The 20,000-nt window shown below is 39.4% G+C and overlaps 1 protein-coding gene across 1 annotated transcript in view; it reads left to right on the top strand.

Moving 5' to 3' along the window:
• Window positions 1-4,814: 4,814 nt before the first annotated feature.
• Window positions 4,815-20,000, top strand: part of LOC138050139 (uncharacterized) — a 28,880-nt gene continuing 13,694 nt past the window's right edge. Inside the window, exons 1-7 of the mRNA XM_068896603.1 lie at window positions 4,815-5,078; window positions 11,084-11,377; window positions 13,633-14,007; window positions 15,142-15,527; window positions 15,950-16,089; window positions 18,017-18,051; window positions 19,738-20,000. The exon at window positions 19,738-20,000 is cut by the window's right edge and continues 463 nt beyond it. Of these exons, the coding sequence (XP_068752704.1) occupies window positions 4,931-5,078; window positions 11,084-11,377; window positions 13,633-14,007; window positions 15,142-15,527; window positions 15,950-16,089; window positions 18,017-18,051; window positions 19,738-20,000 (1,641 nt within the window). The 5' untranslated portion in view covers window positions 4,815-4,930. The remainder of the gene's footprint in view (window positions 5,079-11,083; window positions 11,378-13,632; window positions 14,008-15,141; window positions 15,528-15,949; window positions 16,090-18,016; window positions 18,052-19,737) is intronic.

The following is a 20,000-nucleotide window of genomic DNA, read 5'->3' as shown; positions in this document are numbered from 1 at the left end:
TGACTCTGTGGCGGCGCATGCGTGATGCAGCTCAAGTCAAATACCCACATTTCACCCTTGCTCACCATAGAGTCTCCAGTAGCTCAGTGGTTAGAGCATCCGCACTAGATCACGGAGGGTCGTGGGTTCGAATCCCATCCGGGGCTTGGATTTTTCCGAGTTCCCAGTGGGTTCATTTGTAACACCTTGTATTTGAGATGGGAATGGTTACGAAAACCCGACAAATTTCTTTGTTGTAGGTTTTTGTTCTCTTTTTGGACTTAACTGTGCACAAAACACAATAGTTGTTTACTCCGTACTTAGGAACTAACCAATAGCAACGTTTTGGTTACGTATATGTAATTCATCAATGCATAGTGCATGAGCGCAACACAAAACATTGTGCACTTTCGTGGACTTTCCGACCTAAATCTTGGCATCTTTGTTTGCTCTTTTGATATTTGCTGAGTTTCAAAACGAGTCCCCTCTATAAAGGACGGTGCCCACTATTGTTATTGTGCATACGGTCTGCGCATCTCGAGATAGTCGGATTTCCTATGGGTGGTGCTTGTTAATGCAGGAAAATTCTTGCGCGGTTCAAAACTATGTGGAGAAAGCAGAACTTATTAAGTGCTCTTGGTATCAAAAAAGAAAATTGGGGGTAACCACGCATTTTTCAGAGATAATTAACCTTCAATTTGGAAAAGAACGCCATTTGCTTTCCCTTTGAAAGCTTTTTACAATTATTGCTGATTAATTATCTTCGTAAAAAGCGCGCTTACCCCCAATTTTCGTTTTGGATTTCAATAACACTCGTTAAGATCTGCTTTTCCCGCATATTCAGTAAACCGCGCAAAAATACCTTTGAATTAGTAGGCACCGTCCTTAACTACGATCTAAGAAAAGTATTTGATATTATTGACCATAAAATTCGTGTTTCAAATTTAGAGTTGTATGGTTTCAGAGGCACTACTCTAAGCCTTTTAAGAAACAATCCATCTGATAGAACACAGGTTACTGTATTGAAAAAAATTCCATTCTGAAATTAATTATATACGGTGTGGGGTACCCCAGGGTTCAATACTTGGACCCTTGTTGTTCTTATAATACATCAACTACATCAAACCATCTATGCCAATGTATGCCAATGTGACCAATACCACGCTAGTTACAGCATACATCTCGCGATAGTGGACATCCATGTTATGGTCAATTGACACCTGTCAAATTAAGGTATCCGCTGACCAGGCTCAAGTTTAGAGCTCATTGAGGTCAGCTTTTGTTGATCGCTGATCAGGTACTGGTTTTCGATTGGATTGCAGGCTCATCCTAGGTTATTTCACCTTGCATCGCATTTGTACCTTATTAAAAGAAAAAAAAAAGAGCACATTGTATCTTGCATGCCCCGTCCCTTTAAAAACTGAATACTACGTCAACTATAGCTCTTAACAGTCAATACGTTTCGTGTTCAGATGGAAAACGGTTTGGAAAATGTTTTATTTCTGGACTTTTCGCTGGTTTCAATCCAGTTTGACACATCATAATAGCTGTGGTCCACACTGGTGGCTACGCAGCGTTTCAAGTCAAGCATCCGAGGAATATAAACTTAAAGCCGAGTGTTTATTACTTGGAAATGTCTGAAAATGGGTAATATTTCGTGGTTTTCCTTTTTTTTACTGGGTTGCCAGTATGGCAATCCAAGTCGGAAAATGGGTAATATTTCGTCGTTGTCCTTTTTTTTTTTGCGATGTCGTTAGTTGTTATGGGGGGAAATGACAACTAACGACATCGCAAAAATTCGTAAGCCACAAACCCGTCTAAAACGGACACAGTTTGCCCTCCGATTGCACAGAAAAGACGAGGACAACTGTACGTAGAGGTAAGTGAAGTTTATTTCTACATTTACAGCTTACTTTAGCATTATAAGCTCAATTATAATTTCCCATACAAAGTCTATAAATCGTACATCGAGCTTGGGCTGCCTGTGTTTTCCGTAGTTCATTCAGTTGACATAAGGTGATCACGTGCACCTTTATGGTTTCCTAGCACGTGATCAATTTCTTCCTTTTGACAAAACATCATGATCTTTCCGTTTATTTATAAAAGTCAGAGACTGCAGAAATTTTCGTGTCTTTAAGATCGATTGTCATTAATCATTCGATGAGAATTCGATTCAGAGTTATATATAAAAAGTTTGTTATTCTTTTTCTTCATCTGTCTTTTGGTTTGGCCTTTTCTGATGGCATCAGATTAGACTAACAAGAAGAGGAATTATGAAGCGGAAACAACACCTTCAGTCCTTTCTTAGTGTAAAAATAAACGTTTGCTTAGTGCAATTGCAAGACATGCTGGAAAACGTCTGTTAAAGCAATTTGAAGTTAGTTTTTTTGCAAGACTATTTATTTAAAGAAGAAACGAGTGAATTTTACTCAAGACCGTTTTTTGTTATCTTTAAACTGAATTTATTACCAAAGTTGAAAAAACTAAAAGACCTCAAAATGGGATAGGACATTACAATATAATTAAACGCGTGAACGTGTGAGCCAAAGGGCCTCTGCTGCCGCGACATGTGGGTGACCCCTCAAATGGTCTTAATGACCCCCCACTTGAAAAAAATCAACTGGAACGCTGCAGTTCAATTCTTGGGTTTCACTCACGTGATCAACAGCCATGTTTTTCAAAGAAAACAAAAGAAGACGTTAGCATAATAATAGCAATCAATTCCGGGAGGATTGGATCAGGAAACCAACATGGCTGCCATTTCATTGTTTGGGGACAAAAACATGGCGGCCGTGACGTCATGTGAAATCCAAGAATACCACCCAATTCAGTGCCTTCCTTTTTTGTGTAACACGTACCACAGGCAGCCCAGTGTACGCTTTAAGGAGCGTCTAGTTTTTAAATTGTTGAGAGCTGCTTTTTTCTCTGTATTGCAATTTGTGGCATATCTTTAGAAGCTCTGATAAGGTTGCATGATGCCTGGAGGACAAAGAAAGAGAAAGAGAACGACAGCGACAACGACAACGACAAAACAGAATACCAGTAATAGTTCAAACTTGGTGGAAGAAGTTGGTTCACAAATTCTTTCCTTGGGCACTAAAACCTTTGTTGTTTTTATGCGCCGATCAACTCGAAACTTCAACATCCCCCCCCCCCTCTCGGGGGAACTTTTGAACATTGGCCCTATCCTCCTCCCTATACTCCGACCCTATCGTCGGATTTGTCTATCAGTCGTCGTCGGCTCCTGCCGTCTTTAATTAAGACCTTTTGAAGACCCTTTTTGTGAGCCAGTCGCTCACAAATGCTACATCTCTTCCTTTAAACTCTTCCATCTCGTCCAAACACGTGTTTCATAGCTGTTAGCGACTTCGGCGCCCGAACAAAAAAACAGTTATTTGAAACCTGACACTTCCGGTTCAAATTTTCCCCACCCTACGCAGGCAAAGGTCAAATTCCCCACTCCCCGGGCACGGGAGATAGTCAAATGCCCCTGGTTTGCCCGGGAAGTGTGTGTGGGGGGGGGGGATGTTGAAGTTTCGATTTGATCGGCGCATTACGGAGGCGTATTTTAAAAAGTGGTTTAATCGGTTTTTCCTTTGTTCAGGAATGAAACTCGAATTTTTATTTTCAACTGGAATTAAATAACAATTATCTGTACTCCGAGTTGGACATAAAGAAATAGTTGATTTGTTTGTTTAATATTTGTAAAATGCGAGGGAACAAGTGCTTTTTTAATCCGTTTGCCTAACTGTTTTTCGATCTGCGTCGACAGCGACAAGAAAATTGTGCCTTTATCTTACGAACACGTAATCGCAATGAGTTCTCGTAAAATTAGGGAGAAATATCACTAGCTTGTGTTTTCAGAAGTTGTTTAAATCACCTAAAAGTAATTTGTTGGAGCTGACCCTGTTTGAAGTTCGTCCTTTCTTGGTTGCATTGCCGTATTTCGCCGATTCTTGTTCCAAGCCAAGCTGGCCTGTTTCAATGAAATACATGTACATCAAAATGTGAATGATCTCGTTTTCAGGGAATAAAGTACATCAGTAAAACTCTATTTCCACCTTGAACTGACAAAGTTCCCTGACGCATTCTCATTTTAGCGTGATTCCTATTCGCTGGCTATCGACTTTTGCCTCAGAAATGGCCTTTTTTCCTTTTCCATTCTCTCGCTGAGGGTGTGCTTGTTTTCTTTTAAAACTCATGCTATTCAAGAAAAAGTTCATTGCCAAACTGATCAATTGCAAAGCAAATTTCACTCGAAAAACCGATATCGCACTCATCGCTTCGTGATTCACTGATGCAATTCGGTTTGTCGCCTGAAATTTACCGGCGTGGAATTCACAAGTTGGGCAATGAATTTTTATTTTGAGGAAAGCAAAGAATATGACTCGCAGTAGCCGGAAACACCAAAACGCTGACAATTCGAAAACCTTTTATTTTCACCAACCCTACAGGCAGTAAGAATAACTAATCAGCGAGCTCCGCTTTTAGGCTTGGGTAAATCTACATATTTAACTATGTTCAAACGAAGTAGCCACTTGGACACTTAAGGTGCGGGATCGCAGAAAACCACCTTGCATCTCATTTGTACCCCATTAACAAAAAAAACATAAGAGTACATATTGTATCTTGCATGCCTTGTGCCTTTAAAAACTGAATTAATTTTCCGCAATTCTGCACCTTACTCCCCCAAGGAGACAATTAGAGGGAAAAAGTGACAAAGCTGTCATTTAATTAATAGTAATAAATCAGTTTTGCAGACCGAGGCTCTCTTAGGAATTCGTATGCATGACGAATTCCTAAGAGAGTCTGCGTGGAAGGCTAGTCAAGCAGTAGTTATAATTACTCCGGACTGCAAACATTAACTTCCACCTATAAACGAAGCCATTTCAAACGTTTCAACTATCAGTATTGTTTCTCAGCCGTTATCTGTTTTGAAAATTTGCCCCAAATGAGTTTCTACCTTTTGATTTTTTTATTGCTTGCAAGAGTAACTAATGTCACTCCCGGGCTGAGTGAGCGAAGTGAAAAGGTATTGTCGCCTTCTGCAGAAGATGCAATAGGTTCGAGAAGCCAGGATACTTCGGCTTCAGGGCAAGGTAAGTTGAATTGTTGGAACACAGTGTCATAGGTGCTTGTCTTTCAAGAAACATTAAACAACTATAATTATCAAATCTCGAAAGGGCGAGCATTGCATGCAGGCTTGAGATACAGCATTAAAGTATGCGATATTCTTAAGAAAGTTATACAGTAACTGTGTTCACACCGGGCCGAAACATGATTAGTCTGATCACAAATGAATCATGGTTCATATGAAAAGTGTTCGCATCAGACATTGTATTGCGCGAATTGTGGTTGAAATATGATTATATTCTAAACATGATTGAAACAACCTCGCGAGGTAGTTTCAACCATGATCAGACGAAACGCTTTCAAAATGGTGGATGGATGCGGAGAAGAGGTGAGTGTAGGCTTTGGTAGATTGTCCTCGAAAAAAAAGCATATTATGTTTTTAGCAGTGCTCATATTTGTTAGAAATTATGCCAAAATTATGCTACTTTCTGAAAATTCTGCTCTCTCTCACCAAAATTATGCTACTTACATCTTGAGTAAAGTAAAGATCACCAGTAGCTTAACTCTATCAATTCTGACTTTAATGAACATTCATATAGTCCACCTTCCAGTCTTACAGAAGTCTTACAGTCTTTAGCATCGCAAATACGAATGTGCGCACCTCAAAAAGCCAAATGATTAACAAATGCTATCAAAATCAATCGTTTCTGGGTTCTGAATCCGGGTCAGGAAGTTTTAGCCCGCATACTTGTTTTAGACGCCATCCAAGCAGAGCCCTCAGTCCAGTACAAAGACAACTATGCGTGTTGTTAATCTCTGTATTATCGGTTATTGTACTGAAGCATTACGCAAGCCTGTAAATAGTCCACGCCGGAGAGCATGCTCTTGTGAATAGTTAAACGATGAGTTAAGAATAGAGAATACTCGTTCAGCAGCTGCAGACGAGGGCTGCACCAGCAGAACCTTCATAACTGCAGAAGACCAATGGGGTAGGTTATCAGATTGTTGGTCGCTAGAAGTTGATGTACTCGAGGACGACGCCATCTTTGATCTGTGGCCTGAGGGGCCAAGCCGCCGAGCCATAAGCGTAGTGGCTTGAGGAGAGTCATGCACAAGGAAACCTGGTCTGCCAGACCATATTTGACCATGGGCCTTAGCACATACCTCAACATTTTCCAAAAACAATACGGAAATAAAGCACAAACTGAATTATTGGAGAACTATGATGGGTTTTTTTTGTTTTCAACGCATAAAAGCTCGGATTATGCTAGCAGTGCTAAACTGAAATAAAGGCTTACAATAATGCTCATTTTGCTAAATTATGCTTAAAATTATGCTAGCACAATCTACCAAAGCCTAGGCGAGTGTAGCTGAGTGTCCCGGCAAAAGAACCAAAAATTGGGGCTATAATGAGGGGTTTCTCGAAAACTAAGACCTAAGACCAAAGACCCCGGGGTCTTAGTTTTCGTACTTGGAAGGGGTCTTAGCTTAAGTCTTAGTTTTCGAGATTTGGAGGGGGGTCTTAGGTCTTAGGTTAGATCTTAGGTCTTAGTTTTCGAGACACCCCTATAATGAGGCCAAATGTCCAGTTGAAATATGGGACGATGAAGCAATACAACGGCAATTATCGGCGATGGGTAGAAAGCATAATATTTAGTAGAACATTGCCGCAAAACGTAATGACAAGGCTGTCAAGCGTACAGCATCTCGATGGAAAAGCAAAATTCATAACCTGAATCCATGAAACAGCATACATTATACAACGATGCATGAAACGTGTTTGAAACCGACATTTGCTCTAATCATGTTTCCGTTTTAATGTGAACACAGCTTTAGTTTTATTTACTAAATTTACACTTCGTCGAGTAAGGTCATAATTCCTCCGGGTTCACAAGAGAAAAGCCATGCAATAAACCTTTCTCAGTTGAGCAGTTCTTTGGTTAAACGAAGGCTGGGGAAATTATTTGATTTTGGACAAAAAGCGCGTGAAATTATTCCCTAGTTTCACTCATCACCATTTGATTACCAATACTAATCAATCAGATAATATTTCCTCTAAAAGGGTCGCGGCTTCAAGTCCACATTGAAAAAAATACAAAAACATTCCTTTTCTAATATTACCAGAATTAGTGAGGAGAATAAACTGTACACTTAACACTTAAATAACTGTATTAAATGAAGTCGTATCTTTGTAGCCTGAGTGACTGGATGACTGAGCAGACTGTGCCACATGACAACAACGACAATAACAACATTATTACAATATTTTACAAAAGGTTTTAAACATTCCCACCCGGACATAGCAAAGCTAGTTTTATCGCTGACTGGTGATATATGGTTGTTGTTAATAACGTGAGACGTTTCAAGGGCACCCAACCAGCGCAAATTAAGCCAAAAGCCTTTGAGAGACATTGAATCGAGGCTCCTTGTAATGTATTTAGACTGTCTAAAGAGATTTTTTTAATACCTAGAATAATTTGATCTGTTCGGATATCGATATGTCCGAGAATTTTAGGGAACGATATCTTCATCTCGCAAATTGTTAGTTGAACGTTACCTTCTAAGAACTTCAAACCAAAGCTTTGCTCATCCGAAACTGGCAGGTGACCTTTTTAAAGGGGCAGGGTCATGGATTGTTATTAAAAATGAGGAAAGCAAAGGATACCTGTTTACCGATGGCAAACGAAAATTAATGGCCAAAGTTTCTTCAAAATGGCTATTTTAGCTCACAGAAACCATTCTTAAGTGTTTTTAGTTACGCGTAGCCAAGATTAAAATGAATGCCAACTTGAAAACGTCGGGCCGACGTTTCCAAAATCTCCTGTTGCATCTTAGATTAACTCCGTAATAACTGAGTGTGGCTCATTCTTCTTTTGAAATTTAATCGATTTTTATTTCACTTCGGTGATCCAGGAGCAATTTGAGAATGACACGTTCACTGGAAATTGATTTAGTAATTTTATGGTCGAAATAAAAGAGAAAATTCCTATGATACTACCCCTTTAAGTGCGAAAAATTGCAAAAATATATCCTCCGAAAACGTTAGGACCTACTTTTTCCCGGTTACGAATCTTTTAGGAGATGTTTTAGTGAAGCGGATATATTAAGCTGTTTTAATTGGCAACGTAAAACCGAATGATTCTGAGAACAGTTTGACTCTCCCGAACACCTCTTTCAACGGCGATTATCTTTGCATGCCCGTGACGTTTCGGCTAACTCTTAACTTATGAAGGTCTAAGAATTAGCTGAAACGTCTTGTACAACAATTATATATATCTCACGAGTCAGTAACAAACACTAGCTAAAATAAATTAATTATGTCATCTCCTGACTACAACTACTCCGTTTTTAAAAACAGTAAAGAAGATTAGTGCCCTAATAAAAAAAACGATTGTTGCTTAAGTATCTGCTGGATTTATGGAACCGAGTTAACATCCTTAATATCTATAAACTTCTGTTATTGTAAATTACATCCCTCCTTTTTTCGCTATTGAGTTGATACTTGTTACCTGAATACTTCCAGTCCGCTGGGGGTAAATTGATCATTGTAAAGCGCCTTTGAGACGTTAGTGATAAGGGCGCTATATAAATGCACCACTTTACTTTACTTTTACTTCTACTTGAATTAATTAAATTCTTATTAGTGTAATTAAATAAAATTTTTGTAATTTTGTAATTTTCGTTTTTCGGTTTCTCTTCCAAATGTTAATCTTGTTGTGTTTTTGTTTGCTTCTACCCGATTCGATTAGCTATATATCACGAGTCAGTGACAAACACTATCTAAATTAATTAATTAAACCATCTTTACTATTAAGAAGTCTATGAAGTAAAAAAACGGCTTTTACTTATTTTAAAGACCTTTCAAAATGTTAAAGAATGGTGTTTTCTATTTTGGAATACCTTCTTTCGTTCCAGAGATATTCAAAAATGATGATGTCACAAACATTACAAATGACTGTAATAAGTCCCAAAATTAAGAATGTCTCCAAAAATATGGGATAGGTGTTGTTCACACTTGGCAGCAGTAATATACATCACTGGGTCTATTTAACGCAGCATTGATTTTGTCGTTTATTGCCGTAGTAAGACATGTTCTGACTCTCGGTAAGCGTGTACAGGGATGTAAAGCATTATGGGCAGCACGTGAGTTTCAAGTCTGACCATCTGCCTGCACTCATCTGTTCAAAATCCAAGATATTGGTAGGCGTACCTCTGTGTATAATGTCGTACTTCGTATTGTTTTCTGTGCTAAATCCATTGTTATCTTTGTTCGTTCTGTTGTTCTTTTGGCCAATCCTGAAGTCCGTTCAATAATATTTGGTTCATTGCAGAGAGGGACTGGAAACGAGAGTCTTGCCATGGCAACATCTTAATTTGCGTTACTTAGTGCCTTATCTGATGTACATTACTGGTGCCAAGTTTGAATATCCTTGTTCCAATATTTTCGGAGATATTCTTAATTTTGAGATTTATTCAAGAGATCATGAGGTACATGTCATTGATCTCTTGATTTATTACATTCATTTGAAATGTTTGTGACGTCATCAATTTTTAAACAAAAAGTTGAATATCTCTGGAACGAAAGAAGGTATTCCAAAATAGAAAACACCATTCCTCATCATTTTGAAAAGTCTCTAAAATAAGCAAAATTTTTTTTTTACATTATAGGCATTGTAAGTAATTTTAATGAAAGAACATAAATGTTTTTTGGTAAAATACTTTATAGGTAGGAAGCACAAAATGGCTGGAAGGTAATTCCATAGTTTTGGGCCAAGTCTAGCAAAGTAAGAAAGTTGTTGATATGATAACTGCCAATATTAGAAAATCTTGTATTATATGTGTGAATTTCCTGGGATTGAGTAGATTTAATATGTTTGAAGGGACAACGCCAGAGGACATGTCATGCATTAAGATTGTCAAAGTTTTAAGATATAACATGATTCACAGGTAAAATATTTGCAGAATTAAATAACAGTATAGTATGGGCGCTGTATTCTGTTCCATATATAAAGCGAAGAAGGCGCATTTGTAAAAGAAGAATTTTGTTCATACGACTTTCAGCGGGCTTGACCCCTGGCAGCTATACCATAGTTACAATGTGTACGGAAAAATCAGGGAATAATCGATTTTGAGAAGCAAGTCAGTTGGTACGAAACGTCAAGTGCTGGCGATATGATTTATACACCTACAATTTGATTATTTTATCAACTATTAAGTGAAGCTACGATACTCGCAGTTATGAACGCAATTTTTGCAATTGCGTAGAGACCCTGACCTTCATCCAATTGTAATCCATCCATCTTTGAATTTTCAGTGGTTCTCTCGTCCTGGGAACGGGGTTGGTGTTACTGAAATGAGAAAAAAACGCAGCACATTCTTTTGAAAAAAAAATTGCACACCTGTCTTCGAGTTTTTTCCCCTATTTTAAAAAAGACAATACAAATTATCATCTTTACTTTTTAAGCCATTTATCGTTTCAGTTATCATTATAATTATGGGGAATAATTGCGTTAACGCAAAATTTGTAAACGTTAGCTGTTGCAGCAACACCCCCTCTCCCCTACCCCAAATTCAAAGTTGAGATTTTCTCATACAAGTTAAGGTCGGTGCCTACTAATTAATGATATTTTTGCCCTGGTGTGTGATTATGCCGGAAATGTAAATCTTAACAAGTGATATTGAAATCCAAAAAGAAAATTTGGGGTAACCACGCATTTTTAAAAGATAATTCATGAATAATATTTGTAAAAGGCTTTAAAATACAAAGCAATGTATGGCGTTTTTTCTCAAATTGAAGCTTAATTATCTCTCAAAAAGGCATTGTTACCAACAATTTTCTCTTTGGATACCAAGAGTACTTACTGAGACCTACTTTCTCTGGATAGTTTTAAACCGCGCAAAAATATCCCTGTATTACTAAGCGTCACCGATAGGAAATCCGAGTATCTCGAGATGCGCAGAACGTATGCGCAGTAACAATAGTAGGCACCGTCCTTAATTCTTTCAGCTGATCCAATTGGTTTGGTTGCAGGTGTTTATCCCAACGATGTTTACATGAATTATCTCTTGTGGCCACACCTTCACTTCAGTGGAAACTTTATTGCCGATGTTTCAACGGTGAACAATAATCCTCTGAATTACGACACCGACAAAATTATCCCGTCTAACTTGAGCGAGAGCAGGGATAACTGGAATCCAAAAGGCACAGGTGAATGGAGTGTGAAAGGTGTAGTCACGCAAGTTTGCTACCCGAATGGCACTTGCCTTAGTGGAGATGAAGAAAAAGAAAAGAAAAAAGAACCGATTCTTGGAGCTTTGGTCATTGGTATGTACTTAAAAGGACCGAAGCTACTTTTTAGGTGCACCTAAGAATCGGTAGCCTGGGCATCATGCTTTCCAAGCGCAAAGGGAGAAAAAAGGAGCGGGATAGAAGCTTTTTCAGGTTGGCTCAATCTCTCCTTCCGTTCACCAGTCTGGAAGACCTGATACTCAGGCCAAAGAATAAAAAGATCGACCACCATAAGCCGCTTTTGCAACTCTCTCTTTCTATGACATCTTATGGCTGTTTTGGAGCTCGAAGTCGATGATTTAATATAAGATGTTGTAATACAAAACTGGCGTTTCGCTCATTTGTCTCCGATTTTTCTCTAGTAGTCTGTAGTCTAGTAATAGAACATTCAAAGGTTTAACTTCGAACTGGCATTCTTTCTTTCCTGGTATATATGCCAAGGTCACTATCAATAAAATACACTCTTCTTTTATAACAACTTCTTTCGTAAGAACATTCAGGATAATCCCTGGCTTGCACTTTGCAGCACCTGTCCTCATGGCAGCCATGTTGGTGTACTGAACATTAGCGGAAAAGTCTTTTGGAAATTTGGCTGTATTATTATGCAAAACGCGAGCGTCAGTTTGCTTTTGTTTTGTACACCAACATGGTTGTCTAGTCACAAGAGTGCAAGTCAAACTTTGGGAACATACAAAGAACGTACCTACAAGTAGGCTGTTTTTATTTTTTTTTCTTTTTCTTTTTTTTTTTTGTGAGTAGTATAACTAAAGGTAAAAGAAATGTAAAATTGTAGTCCAACAGGATAATTAACTCAACATTAACAATGCGGTTTTCTTATTGCATGATACACTGAAGAAAATTCACTTTGTTGTCGAACTTAGGATACCACACAACTTTGAGAACAAAGACATGTTAAGAATGTTTTCAGGTCCAAATCCCAAACAAGTAAGAACGCTCAGCCTCCATGGGCCCTAAAATTCGACGTTCTAAAAACAGTGTTTGTAAGTTCTTGTAAAACCTCGAGTTTTCACATGAGTGCCACGTATATATGCAAAGTGTGAGTGACGGTGAAATGTATGAATAATAATAACTTGTACCGTTATAAATAGCTGTACAGTTGAGCCCATTCCTCAGCGGTGTTAGTTTTAGAAGGCGCGAAAACGAGGCTTTCGGGTCAAAACAATAATTTGTTATCGAAGGACTGGGTGATTTTTTGATTCTTGACTGTTTCCTTCGCCTTTTTTTTTGAGTAATCTGAAGTTTTTCTGGCCTAATTTTATTGTGGAAAGTATGGCAGGGCACTGTATAGCATACGGATCTGTTAACCGAAGTAACAAATGTGCGAAACTATCCAGAGCAGCTTCCACTCGACAGCTGTAGCTTCTCTTCTTCTGAAAAAAAAACATAAATTCTGGATTTGGCGCGCTAAATCTCTTACTATCTTTTCTCTTTAAATATCTGAGCGAACGTTGACCCGAAAGCCTCGCTTCCGCGCGCTTTGAAACGACCACCGCTGAAACGTGGGCTCAACTGTAACAACAGCAATTATAAATAATTGCACCATTCTACACGTACATTTTGCATGGTACTCATTTCAAATTATTTACATCCTCTGATTATAACATGACGGCATCGAAACGTCATGATAGTGTTAACTATAAAAAAGAATTATAATTGCAACATTCTGCACCTACATTTTGCAGAAATGCATGCAACTAATTTTAAATTCTCGTTACACTTGATAATGATAAGATGAAGTCATCGAAACGTCATGAGAAGATAAGCGTTTTATCTTTAATCTTTTAAAATTGATTCATAAAATCGATTCTTAAAGAACACGTACGTAATTATTGTGTTGAAGCTTTTAAGCATTCTCTATTTTCGAATTGCCCATAATACACTTTGTTTGCCCCCCAAATTTTGCATAAACTATTGTTTTCAAATGCTCTTGGGGACACTGCATATTCCCAAGAGCATTTGAAAACAATGGTTTATGCAAAAATTGGGTTGCAAACAAAGTGCATTATGGGGAATTCGAAAATAGAGAATGCAAGGCTTAGAAGTCATTAATGCTTTTAGTCTATAACTACAAGGTTGTAGTTTTACAACCCTTTGCCACAGTTTTACATAGAATATACTAGATATCAACCAATGATAGACAAATGATGTTACAATGATAAAGCAATGATATTCCAATGATATGCCAAAGCTAGACCAATGATAGATAAACAGTTTCCGAAGGGACGAAAAAGGCTCCGTACACAGTCTTCACATTTCCTTTCAATTTACAGATGGTGGCAACAAGTCATCGGCAAAGTTGGTGGACTTAGATACCGAGGCCCAATTATTTTCTGAGATTTGGGGTTGGCGCATTCGGATTGGCGATTTCTTTTCGGCAGACTTCACTCCAGTTCCATTTCAATACATATGGAAGAAAATGGTCAACCAAACAGGAGGAGATCACACATTAGCAGCAGCTTATCAATCTGTGTTGAATAATATCAGATGGATAAAAAACGAAAAAGGGGATTCCCCTTTTGTCACCGAGCTTCGGAACTCAATGGAAGACAACAATATTGACTTCAATAGACTATCAATTCGTTTAAACGTGGATATGTTCGAGGACCATTCCAGTAAAGATAATTTCACGACAGGGCGTATAACAGGTAGTTTGATAATGTTTAATATTCAGCAAGTACGGTAAACTGTTATGTTCTCTGGCCAACTCAAGATGAGTGCAAAACTTACCCCAAACTCAATTTTGTGACTTCAAAATTCCATAGAATTAAAAAAGTAACCTTCTCAACTCTTGTGATAGCGACTGTAAAAATTAACAAATATTCACCGAAGTGGAGGTGGCCAGTCGCTAGACACTAGCCACCCACACTGAGGTGAATAGTTGTTCTAGGTATATATTAAAATAGTGAGATAATATGTCACAAAAAAGATAATCTTAACTCAAGACATTTATTTCTTGCAACGATTGCGATATTTTCGCACGCAAAGTGCTCGGAGGTGAAAAGCAAAGGCGTGCCTTCAACTCTATCCACTGTTTTAGTACACACTAATAAGCCATAGTCCCTGTTTCATAGCACGTCAATGTTCCAAACGTTGTAGAACGGTAAAACCCTACGCCCTGTTTACCGTTGGGCCTGCCAATGATAGACCAATGATATTCCAATGATAACACCAACGATAGACCATTGATAGAGCAATGATAGCTCAAAGATGCTAAACTGTTTCCGAAGGGACGAAAAGGCTCGGTACATAGTCTACCCATTCTTTTCTTTTTTTTTTTCTCAATTTACAGTCATCGGCAAAGTTGATGAACTTAGATACCGACCAAGCCCAACTATTTTCTGAGATTTTGGGCTGGCGCATTTGGGTTGGCGATTCCTTTTGGTAGACTTAGATACCGAAGTCCGACTATTTTTCAGATTTTTTAGCAACTTTTGAGCACTGTTTCAAAATTTTGAGTATTTTATGAAAATTCCAGCATGATTGTTTGAACAGTTTTTCTGCTAATTTTTGAAGCACCTTTTTGCACGTTTTTCAGTGGAATGGAGATAGGCCTCTTCGCCATATCATATCACTCCACGGAGGCCATAATGGTGCCCCAAAACGCAGAAATAGGAAGAAAGTCTTTATCCCAAAGGAATCATATGGAAATAAAACTCTACTTTTATTTAGGTTAAAAAAAGTAAGATGGCGGCACATCATGACAGTGAACGGACTCTGCAGATTGCCACCAGTTCACCCTGCTTCAATTAACCCGACGTGTTTCCTTCTACCTACTGTAGGTACAATTGGCTTGATGGGCATCAAGTCTCCACCGTTCTTTACACACGGTCGAATGATGAGATCGCTGTCTGACCAAGTCCAGAATGCTCCCTTTTACGTCGACAAAAGCAACAAAAAAGTTGCCATTGACTTTGGAAACAGTTTGCCCATCGACGAATATGGGAATATGGACACTGTTCTCAAGGGCAGTCTCCTTGTGGCTGTAAATCTTGATGCCGATGGTCCAATGAAATGCTCTGACAACCTAATAAAACTTGGCCTGGTTGATAACGATGATACCGACTGGTATCGCAACACTGCTGGGGTACAGATCTTCCCTGCCTCAAGATCACTTTCAGATGACGAGATGGAAAAGCTTGAAAACCACCCTTTAGTTGTTGCTGAGGTAAGCATAAATTCACCCACCAGATCCCTCGATTCTTTCGGTCAGCACCGAGAATAACGACCTCTGGTTGGTTCGGAATACGCCACGTGAATTTTTCGAATATGACACGACCATACCCAAAAGCTAAACCCAAATGCTCGTATCGTACCTATGCCCTCCTTATTTCGAGTTCGTATACTTTACAACTGAGTTACATCAGACACATGAAACCTTCGTTCGTGTGACAAACGTTCTGCCTACCATGTTCTTAGGATGAAAAGTCAAGTGCTTGTGTTGCGATTTGTTTTTTTTTTTTTAGAGTTTGCCGATGTCGTGACAGAAATTAGTATCTATTTTTATCACCAGAAGCAACCACTCTTTTCAGATATCTGAGTTTGCTCAGAAGAGCCGGATGTCTTAATCCGTATAATTTCTGTTTTCAGGCGCTGCAAAGGAGGTTGGGGAACCTAAAATCTCCCTTGGGCAGTGACGTCAGCGAAAATATCATAATTGCGTTCTCTCAATTTAATTTTGTGTTTAGCTACACTTGGTCAAAAAGGCAAGCAGTACAGTACCACAGATTGCTTTAGAAACTAATGCCCTTTTGGTTCGTTTCTATGAGGGAACGAGAAAGCAATAAATTTGAAACTCAGTCGCATAAAATTTGCAGAGCCGTTCGGCTTTTGTTCATAAAATGTCCTTTTTGGATTTCCGGAGTTTCCACTCTTGTCGACTTCGTGTTGTTTTGCAATCCTCTCTAATTTTCAATCGCCACACCTGCATCAAGACATACATATACATGTACCCCTAGAATAATGGACGTTTCTGCTAAGGTGGCTTCCTACACTATTAGCCGTTTTGAGATATCACTGCCAGAGCAGCCACTTTTTGCTGAGAGAATGGAATAGACCACGACATTGGGAACTACTGGCGGATATGTGTCTTACGAACTCTATGCGAAGAGTATGTGAGTTATTTAATGTCCAAAGGAATTTATAAGTACTGAGAAATTGTGCTACAGGACCTACGAAATGTATCTACTGGTTCGCGGCGTACCACCCCTACTAGACTGGGTTTAAAACGCTGGTTATTCAATTATAATAATACATAAATTTACCCTAAAAAGCCTAAAAGCTGAGCTCCCGTTTCTAACCCCAAAAAGCAATATAGTGTATATATGGAAATAATCATGCTTCTGCATAAAGTACAAAATTAACCGTCATTAGTGTACCCAGGTTACATTGATCAAATACCTCTGAGCTGACAGAAGTAAACAAACAAGCCTTACAAACAATAACCAACAATTTAAATGATCAACTAAAACTAAAATTACATGCAAAGTAATCTCTTTTACAGCATTTTCCGTTTGACTGATAATCTTTACACCCTCTGTCTTCAGTTTAGAATAACAGCAAAAATCTTACTAATTAAAAGTCAAGCTAAAGAGTAGTAAATTCGCCTACTCGATTGCAATTTCACAGTCAAACAAGGCAGCTCACGACTGGACATCCGTTTCACAAAAAAGCCTATAAATTTAATGTGGACAGTCACCGCAGTAATGATGAATTCAGTTCCAAAATAAGCAACCTAGCCGTAGCCGGCCATAAAACCTTGTGACAAACAAGACAAACGATTGTTATAACTCAATTACTGTTGGAGACTTTGCCGAAAATCACAGGTTGGAGCTTATCAAACCGCTTTTCTAAGTCTTATCTGGCCAAAAAGTAAAGTAAAGTAAAGTGGTGCATTTATATACCGCCCTTATCACAACGTCTCAAAGGCGCTTTACAATGATCAATTTACCCCCAGCGGACTGGAAGCATATACAGGCGCAAATTGCAGCCGCCTCTAAGCAGTCCATGCATGCTGGTACTCATTTGACCGACCTCGGAAGGGTGGAAAGCTGAGTGAACTTTAGCGGGAAAGAAGGTCGTCGAATATTCCAGTCTCGGCAGAACCGGGAATGGAACCCGGGACCTTAGGGTTGGAAGGCAGAGATCTTACCAATGCGCCAACCCCTCCGCTGTAAAGAGAACCTGAAATGCCCCAAACATTGCTTACGAGTGCATTCGTTGCAGATAAAAGTACTGCAATCCAATATAAATTTATACGGCGTCAAGAGTTCGGTTATAGTATGTCTGACAAAGAGACAATTGCTGGTTTGCATGTGACGTCACGGCGGCCATGTTACATTCCAGGAACAATAACCTGTCTCTCCGCTGGGAACAAAACTTTATTATTATGCAAATTCTGCGAAAAGAAATTGTATTATATTACCATCCAAAATGGCCGTCGTGTCACGTGGATGCAAACCAAGAATTGAAAATAGCGAAAATGACGACTTTTTTGAGGGGAGGGTCATCGCAGTGTTAATCATGAAGGAATTTTAATTAACCGGTTAAAAAGATGCTTGATCATGAAAATTCTCGGCTAAGACGATATCGTCGGTCGTTAACGTTACTGCTACTACAAGTACTAGGCTATTTGTTTTGGGGACTCTTTTTTATCAGCACTTGTGAAATTCTTTTGTACCCTGGTCCCAGAGGTTTTTCTTGAGCCGCGAGAGAGCCGCAAAGTAGCGAAGACCAGTTGCGAAGCGTCTTCGCTCGGCTTCCAACTTTATTCTTTAATTCAATTGAAGGGAAGGATACCAGAGGTTATCCCTGTCGAGGGTATCCGCCCACAGCCCGATGTAAATTGACTAAGAGTCGATATTGACGAGGGAGAAAACCTGGTGTTCCCGGAGAAAAAACCCTATGAGTCAAACCTCATTTACATACTGATCCGTGTAGCTGTAGCTTTAAATACCCGTAAAACGGAGCACTGACAGAGGGAGGGGGGTAAAGGGCGCACCGTCGGCTTCCATTGATACCAGCCTCGTAGCTGAAGGAACTACCGACGTTAAATAAAGTGACTTTACCTTTACCTTTTACATACGGTAAAGAATCGATACGGGACGGCACATTTTTGGCACCATGCTGACCATTTTTGGGTACGGCACTCCAAATTTTCCACTTGTAAACGTAGCGGTCCCAAACGAAATGTAGCACCAGTGCCCAAAATTCATATTACCTCCTGGAGGTAGTCTCAGCACGGGTAATCGAGGCACCGTGCCGAGATTGACGTTCGTGTAACCGCTATCCCGTGCCGTTCCAAGCCTTTTTGTCATAAATCCACTCCTGGCGCATGCGTAATTGTCACAAAAATGGCAGCCGAAGAGAGACAAACACGTTTCCGTTCGCCAAAGAAAAACCTGAAGAACCGTGGAATAAGCTGGCCCGACGAGGGCCAAAAAGACAACTAATAAAAACCAGGTCTTTCCCAAAAAACAGACGGAAATTAGGGGTGCAATTAAAAATTGGAACCGTGCCCAGCAAGAGAAAAATCTTTAATTTTTGGTCGTGTAAATGGGTAGTGCCGTGCAGAAATGGTTTGGGCAAGGTGCCAAAAACGTGCCGTACCGTGCCGATTTTTTGGCGCGTGTAAATGGGGTTTCAGATTGAGATCGACTGAAACTCAGCCTACATACGACCCGAGGCCAGAGTTGAACCTGGGTCACAGAGGGTGGAGGCGCCGCCTGACTCCCAACTTCGTGGCTCTTTCGCGGCTCAAGAGAAACCTCTGGCATGGGACCATGATATTTCTTTTGTGGACTAATCTCAAATTTAATTGGTCCTTTAATTGGACATTTCAAAAGGCAGCACGTCTGTGACAGATTGAAAGCAAAAGAATAATGATATAACAATAGTGTCCATACAAATTGGAGGCCGACAAAGGGGTCATTATCACGGGAGAGATATGTAGAAGCCGTGAGACCTTCAGATTTTCCAATCGCCTCCTCACTTACAAAAAACTCTGGCGTAAGGAAAAGAAAATGACATGTTACACAGTGTTCCGTTCTTCGTGAGTGTTTAGTATTGTCACAGCGCGTCAAGTTCCTATTTTTCCTATTCTTGGTCTACTTCTGTTTCCTCCTATTTTTTCGAGAAATTTTTATTTTTTTACAATTTTTTAGGGTTTTACTTAGTGTAGGGGAACAATGACTTTTCCCCTGCTGCGCTGGTTGCGGGGCTTGCAATTCGTGATAACTTCATTTATCTTACTTTTCTCAGATTCCTGTAACTTGCTCCTTTTTTCTAGACCAATCACGAAATTTGAATGATTCTTGCCAGGTCCGCCAGCCGACCATCATTATCCCAGCAAAAAAACTTTTGATTTGTCTATTAAGCAGTTGTTAAATACAAAATTGCCATAAAAGAGAGCCTGAAGTTGCCTAGGGAGCATCCAAACCATATGCCAGTCACACGCGAACTCTCCGAGTCCAAACGTCACGTAATAGTGGAGTGGCTCTCGCAAGAAAATCCCCTTGTTGGAAATCCAGGACATTATTATTCAGTTGAACAACTCCGTCAAGATTTACAAACTGCCTTGCAATTGGAACACGCAACTATTCCTCCATACTTGACTGCTCTGGCTTCCATCAAGTTTAGCTAT

This window comes from Montipora capricornis, chromosome 5, assembly GCF_036669925.1.
Source record: "Montipora capricornis isolate CH-2021 chromosome 5, ASM3666992v2, whole genome shotgun sequence".
Taxonomy (NCBI): domain Eukaryota; kingdom Metazoa; phylum Cnidaria; class Anthozoa; order Scleractinia; family Acroporidae; genus Montipora; species Montipora capricornis.
Note: the sequence above shows the minus strand (reverse complement) of the source record. Positions and strands in the feature narration are given on the sequence as shown.